Source organism: Coregonus lavaretus (assembly GCF_964263955.1).
Source record: "Coregonus lavaretus genome assembly, chromosome: 12".
NCBI classification, from domain to species: Eukaryota; Metazoa; Chordata; class Actinopteri; order Salmoniformes; family Salmonidae; genus Coregonus; species Coregonus lavaretus.
In genome coordinates this window covers 26469093-26474343 of record NC_139999.1, presented here as the reverse complement: position 1 = coordinate 26474343, position 5251 = coordinate 26469093, and the positions used below count along the sequence as shown (strand labels likewise).

Here is a 5251-nt window from a genome sequence, read left to right as displayed (position 1 = left end):
CAAATGGTTCCCTGCAAGACACACCTCCCTGAGATCATCGCATCGCTGCCGGCCCAGCTCTTTGTTATGACCCTGGCCTCGGTCAAGCGTGTCGCTATCGGCAACACAAATTACAATTTGACAGCTTAACTGCAGTGACAGTGACAGGACTCAAGCTTGACAGAGATGTATGTATGTATGCCAATGCAGTCTATAAATATGGATGATATTATCAGATTCATACAGTCAACACTCCTTTTTGGCATTGAGGCTCAGATGGCTGTCTTACAGTACGTGTTCATATCGGTGTGTGATAGAAATTACCACATCATTTGTGCACTTACCCAGTCATTGTTTTTAGAAGTCTGTGCTTAAATGTATAGTTAATTTCTATAAGAACATGATCCCTGGCCTCTTTTCCCGTTGTAGCCGAGCCAAAACCAATGTGTTGTATAGTGAAAAACATTTGATCTTTAGTTTTGCTTGTGCAAACAACTGTATCCTGGTCATGATGTCCTTAAATGTGACCAATCAGCCTTTCCCACGCCTTAGTCAAACCATGTTCTCAGCAGACAGCAGCCTGTCATGTGTTTGAACTGGATCATTCTTTTCTTGTTGACATAGGTCTGAAATAGAGTCATATTATCTAGGCCACTCCTACAAATACAGTCATGTAAACATTAGGCTCAACAGCACAATAGTCTGAATCTGTGTTTAACCTTGTGGTGATATAGTTTCCAAATTGTTAAAACACTTAATTAAATCACTCAGTAAACAACATGATAAACCCATCTTATGATGAGTCAACAAATGTCAATATGTACACTGGAACTATCCAGGTATGGCTGTTGTCTACGACATGGTGAAGGCCAGAGCAAACATGATCACCTGTTGCAGGTGGAATGTGACCGCTGCCCCGCCCCAGCCGTGAGGGATGCAAATAGTGTTGGTATCAGTTTACAAGTTGTCCAGAGAGAGGAGAGAGAACAGACAGTCATCAGATCTCTGCAGCCCGCAGGCTACCAGCTACCATTGGCTAAGATGCACTGAAAATAAATACCCAGACAAAAAGGTTTTTCACCTTGGCAACTCCTCTGTTTAGTCATGCCCATAGCAGATCTGCTGGGTGTCCAGTTCGACATGCAACTGCTGGGGAAGCTGACGTGTTCCGTGGCCGCTGTGCTGCTCATCTCTTGGGTTTACAGGTTCTACAGCTCCAGGGGTAAAGCAGCTAAACCCCAGCTCTATGTGAGGCTTCCTCCAGACAGGCCCACTGAAGCACCCATTGGAACCTGTCTGAACTGCAAGATGGAACTGCGACCTCAAAGCATAGCCAAACATGACACCAGCAGTGATGGGGACAAACAGCCTGGCCACTCACAGATTAGCCCTGTGAGTGATGACCTGACACCTGACAACACCAATACAGGGACAGGGGAAGGAGAAGTGACCCAGATTGAAGAAGCCGGCAAGTTCACAAACATTAAGGAAATGGCTGCATTGCAGGAGGAATCAAATGTAGAGGAAGACAACAGCTTGGAGTTGGAGACAGATATCCCCGTGTTTGTTGAGGAGGCTGAGATTAAGACCAGTAATTGTATGTTTGGATCCATCTTGAAACTCCCTGATCCTAATGACAGTGGTCTGGCCAGCCCATCAGGCCGTCGATCCCCTTGCTTTCTGCAGAGGCTTGAGGGCAGTGTGGGGCTGGGGGTCAGCAGAGAGCTGAGGCAGGACCTGGGGCTCCAGGGGGCCTACTCCAGCTTCCTCTCCAAGGCAGAGATCACAGTGGAGGATGCCAACCTTGTGATGGAAGGACCTGGGGACCAGAGCGTTGTGCGGGGAAAGATCTATGAATACTATGTGGAATCTTCCTCGCACTCCATCACAGACTCCATATTGGGTCAGTTTGAGGGGAATTCACTGGACTCACAGTCAGTGAAGTTTGGAAGCCGTGGCAGCAGCCTCACTGAGTCTCCCTCGTCCTTAAGCCCCATCATCATGCGTGATTTGGTTTTACCACAGAGTCCTGTTGAGAGGCCATTCTCCCCAATTAGTCCGGCGCCCACACCTCCCATCAAGCCGGGTCTCATACGCAAGGAGAGCTACCTCACAGCGGCTGAACATTCAGAGCTCCTGATCCCCTCTCTGATACCCAGAGCCTCGACCCCATTGAGGCCCCACTCTCAGGCCTATTCATCAGGGGATCCCAGCCCTGTCAGTCCCCTTAGTCCCTGCACAGACACCAGGGGCCCCAGTGCATGGGAGGAGCCCAGCCTAGAAACCATAGCTGGGGCCAGATTTGTAAATCTGCTTCCAGAAAACATAGCTCAGAGCTCAGAGTTACAGAGCTTAAAGGCCAAGCTTGATTTGGGTAACTGCATGGAGGTGCTGGAGCTGTCTAAGAAGAATGGGCAGGCCCCACTGCAGCAGGCAGCCCTCAGAGTGATGTCTGACAACTACCTCCAGGTCCTCAGGGACCCAGGCCTGTATGGGATGCTGAGAGCAGGCGAGCGGGATGAGATCCAGAAACAGCGTATGAGAGGAAGGCAGTTCTTAGTGGCAGCCAACATGGACCCTCAGGACTGGGTGGGGAGTAGTCCTCAAGGGACAAAAACAGAGCAGCGAGCCACCAACAAGCCATCCAGTGGTCTCTACTATTATGATGATTATATAGACAGCTGGCACCCACTGTGTCCCATCCCACAGGAAGTCATCTCCAAAGGCTGTGCCGTGTGCACTATGGACAACTACTTATTTGTAGCAGTGGGGGGCTGCCAGCAGGGCGCAGACAGAGAGATGAAACCTTCCAAGAGAGTGTTCTGCTACAACCCTATAACGTCCATTTGGAAAGAGATCAGTCCTATGAATGAGTCCAGGCCCCACTGCAAACTGGCAGGCCTTCAGGGCTGCATCTATGCCATCGGAGGGGAGTGTCTGTCTACCGTAGAGCGCTATGACCCCCGCTCCGACAGATGGACTTTTGTGGCCCCACTGCCCAACGATACATTTGCTGTGGCCCATCATGTCACGGTGTGCAATGGGGAACTCTTTGTTCTAGGGGGAACACTGAGATACACACTGTTGAGCTACAACCCAAAAAACAATGTGTGGAGGAAGAGCGCAATAACGGGAAGCAAAGTGAGGACCACCGAGATAGTGGGCGTAAGAAACTTTCTGTATCGCTTCGATGTCAACCCACAGCTAGGCATCAGTGTGTATCGCTACCACACTGTGGCACGACTATGGTATGAGTGCTGCACCAAACGCCTCGCCCACTGCCCTGCCTTCCAGTGTGTTGTTGTGGACGACACCATCTACTGCATAAGCCGCCAGTTCACCATGAGGTTCCTGGCTGATGAGATCTCTCCGAGCTTCGTAGCGGACGATTTGAGTGTCCTCTCTGCAGCTAAGGGCATCCTTTTCCCCTTCGTACTCTCCCTTCCTGATAAGAAAGCTCTCCAGACCAGCGTGTGACCAGGAATGATTCTCCTCAGCACAGACAAGGACAGAGCAGTGAGGGAGTATCTCATGTATTTATGCACCAAGGCCATTTTCATAGATGAGAGTATCCTACTGGGAAGCACAGCTGTCTTAATCAGAGGCAATGAAAGTAAAATATGAATGCCATTAATGGTAATTAGACTACTGCTTGTTTAGATTTATTCAGGGTGTACTGCCATATAAACTCCATGTATTTGTGAAAGCTGCTTGTTCTTTTCATTTCCCTCCTCCCTTGCACTACCGAGCTACTCCTAAATCATGCACTTTCTCTCCTGTAAAAATAATTCATAAACAAGTCTTAAGTTAATTCACTCAACCATAATGCTTTGGAGTACTGGGTTGATATAGTAATAATCCATCACAGTGGGTAGCTTTGTAGGGTACAAACATTACTCACACAGGACTGGACTCAATACAATTATCCACATTTGGTCTATAAATATGACATGATGTAAATGGTTGTGACACAGCATGATGTACTGTATGTGAGCTTCAATAAACAAAAGTCACTGCTACTTTTTAATCTCTTCTAAGATTGGAACATAGTATACGCCTGTTTTCTTCTGCTGTGGTTTTCAACATTGTTGATATCAGAAGTTATTAATGCACCAACATAACTAATGACTGTGATGAAAGTACTCTTGATTTTGTAAACAAATATTTATCGTTACATTTGTGCAATATTAATCAGCAGAAGAAAGAAATATGCAAAAATTATTAAAGACAAAGCATTTTGTTCAGCATTGTGTTGGCTATTAAGTAATGTGGTTGAATCATGATTTAAATTAAATACATTTTCCTTCCAGACAGTGACTGATTTTCAATGATAAGTCATCAACAATTTAACAAACAAGAGCTCTGCTGTGTGATGTGTCGTGTCTGACTGCAGAGTAAATCAATGAATTTGTAGGATGATGGATGTGGTGGTTAATTGATGTGTTGCGTAATTACATCAACAATATACATGTTTGAATGAATGTTTAAACGTATAATTGTTTTTTCATTCAAATCAAGCTGTCGGTTGTTCTCACAAAGAGCAATCATAGACTAAGAACAACAGTGAGTGACAGCACCCTTGTCTGGGATTCCATTGTGTGACATGTCGCTGTAGCGCCATCATGTGGTCTGACTAACCAAACATAGAAAGGAGTAATTTGCACTGTGTGTAATTGATAACACATAATCTACCCACGTTTTCTGACTCGCACAAAAATCAGCTTGAGTATTGAAATTAATAACGGAGAGGCGGACAGAGGGCTGCACTAGCTGGGGCAGCAGGAGAAGAGAGATGGTTGACCATCAACATATAAGCATATTTGATTCCTCCTAATTAAACACTTTGATTCCCTGTAATTAAACAACCAATGGAATGGGAGTAAGACAAGTCCCCTCAGAGTTTGCCTTACATTACTCATAGCTCCTGCTATGGATGAATACCCAGGTCAGCTCTGACATCAACACTCTTTTAGATTTCCAAAGCATCTAGTCTAGGGTATTTGGTATTTTGGTATTTTATTAGGATCCCCATTAGCTGTTGCGAAAGCAGCAGCTACTCTTCCTGGGGTCTACACAGAACATGAAACATGACATAATACAGAACATTAATAGACAAGAACAGCTCAAGGACAGAACTACATCAACTACAAAAGCCAATTTTGAGTGGCAAATATTAAGTGCAAGGAAAATAATTAGCATGTGATTATCCTAAATGTTCAGATGTCTTTTGCGGACACCCCCTCCCTCTCCTCCGCACACACACACACACACA

At 45.9% G+C, this 5251-nt stretch overlaps 1 protein-coding gene across 1 annotated transcript; it reads left to right on the top strand.

Annotated features, from left to right (window-relative positions):
• Nucleotides 1-1083: 1083 nt before the first annotated feature.
• On the top strand, nucleotides 1084-3456 carry klhdc7a (kelch domain containing 7A; the record flags this gene model as incomplete). Its single annotated transcript, XM_084172881.1, has 1 exon — nucleotides 1084-3456. The coding sequence occupies one exon, from the start codon at nucleotides 1084-1086 to the stop codon at nucleotides 3454-3456; it is 2373 nt and encodes a 790-aa protein (XP_084029007.1).
• Nucleotides 3457-5251: the final 1795 nt, after the last annotated feature.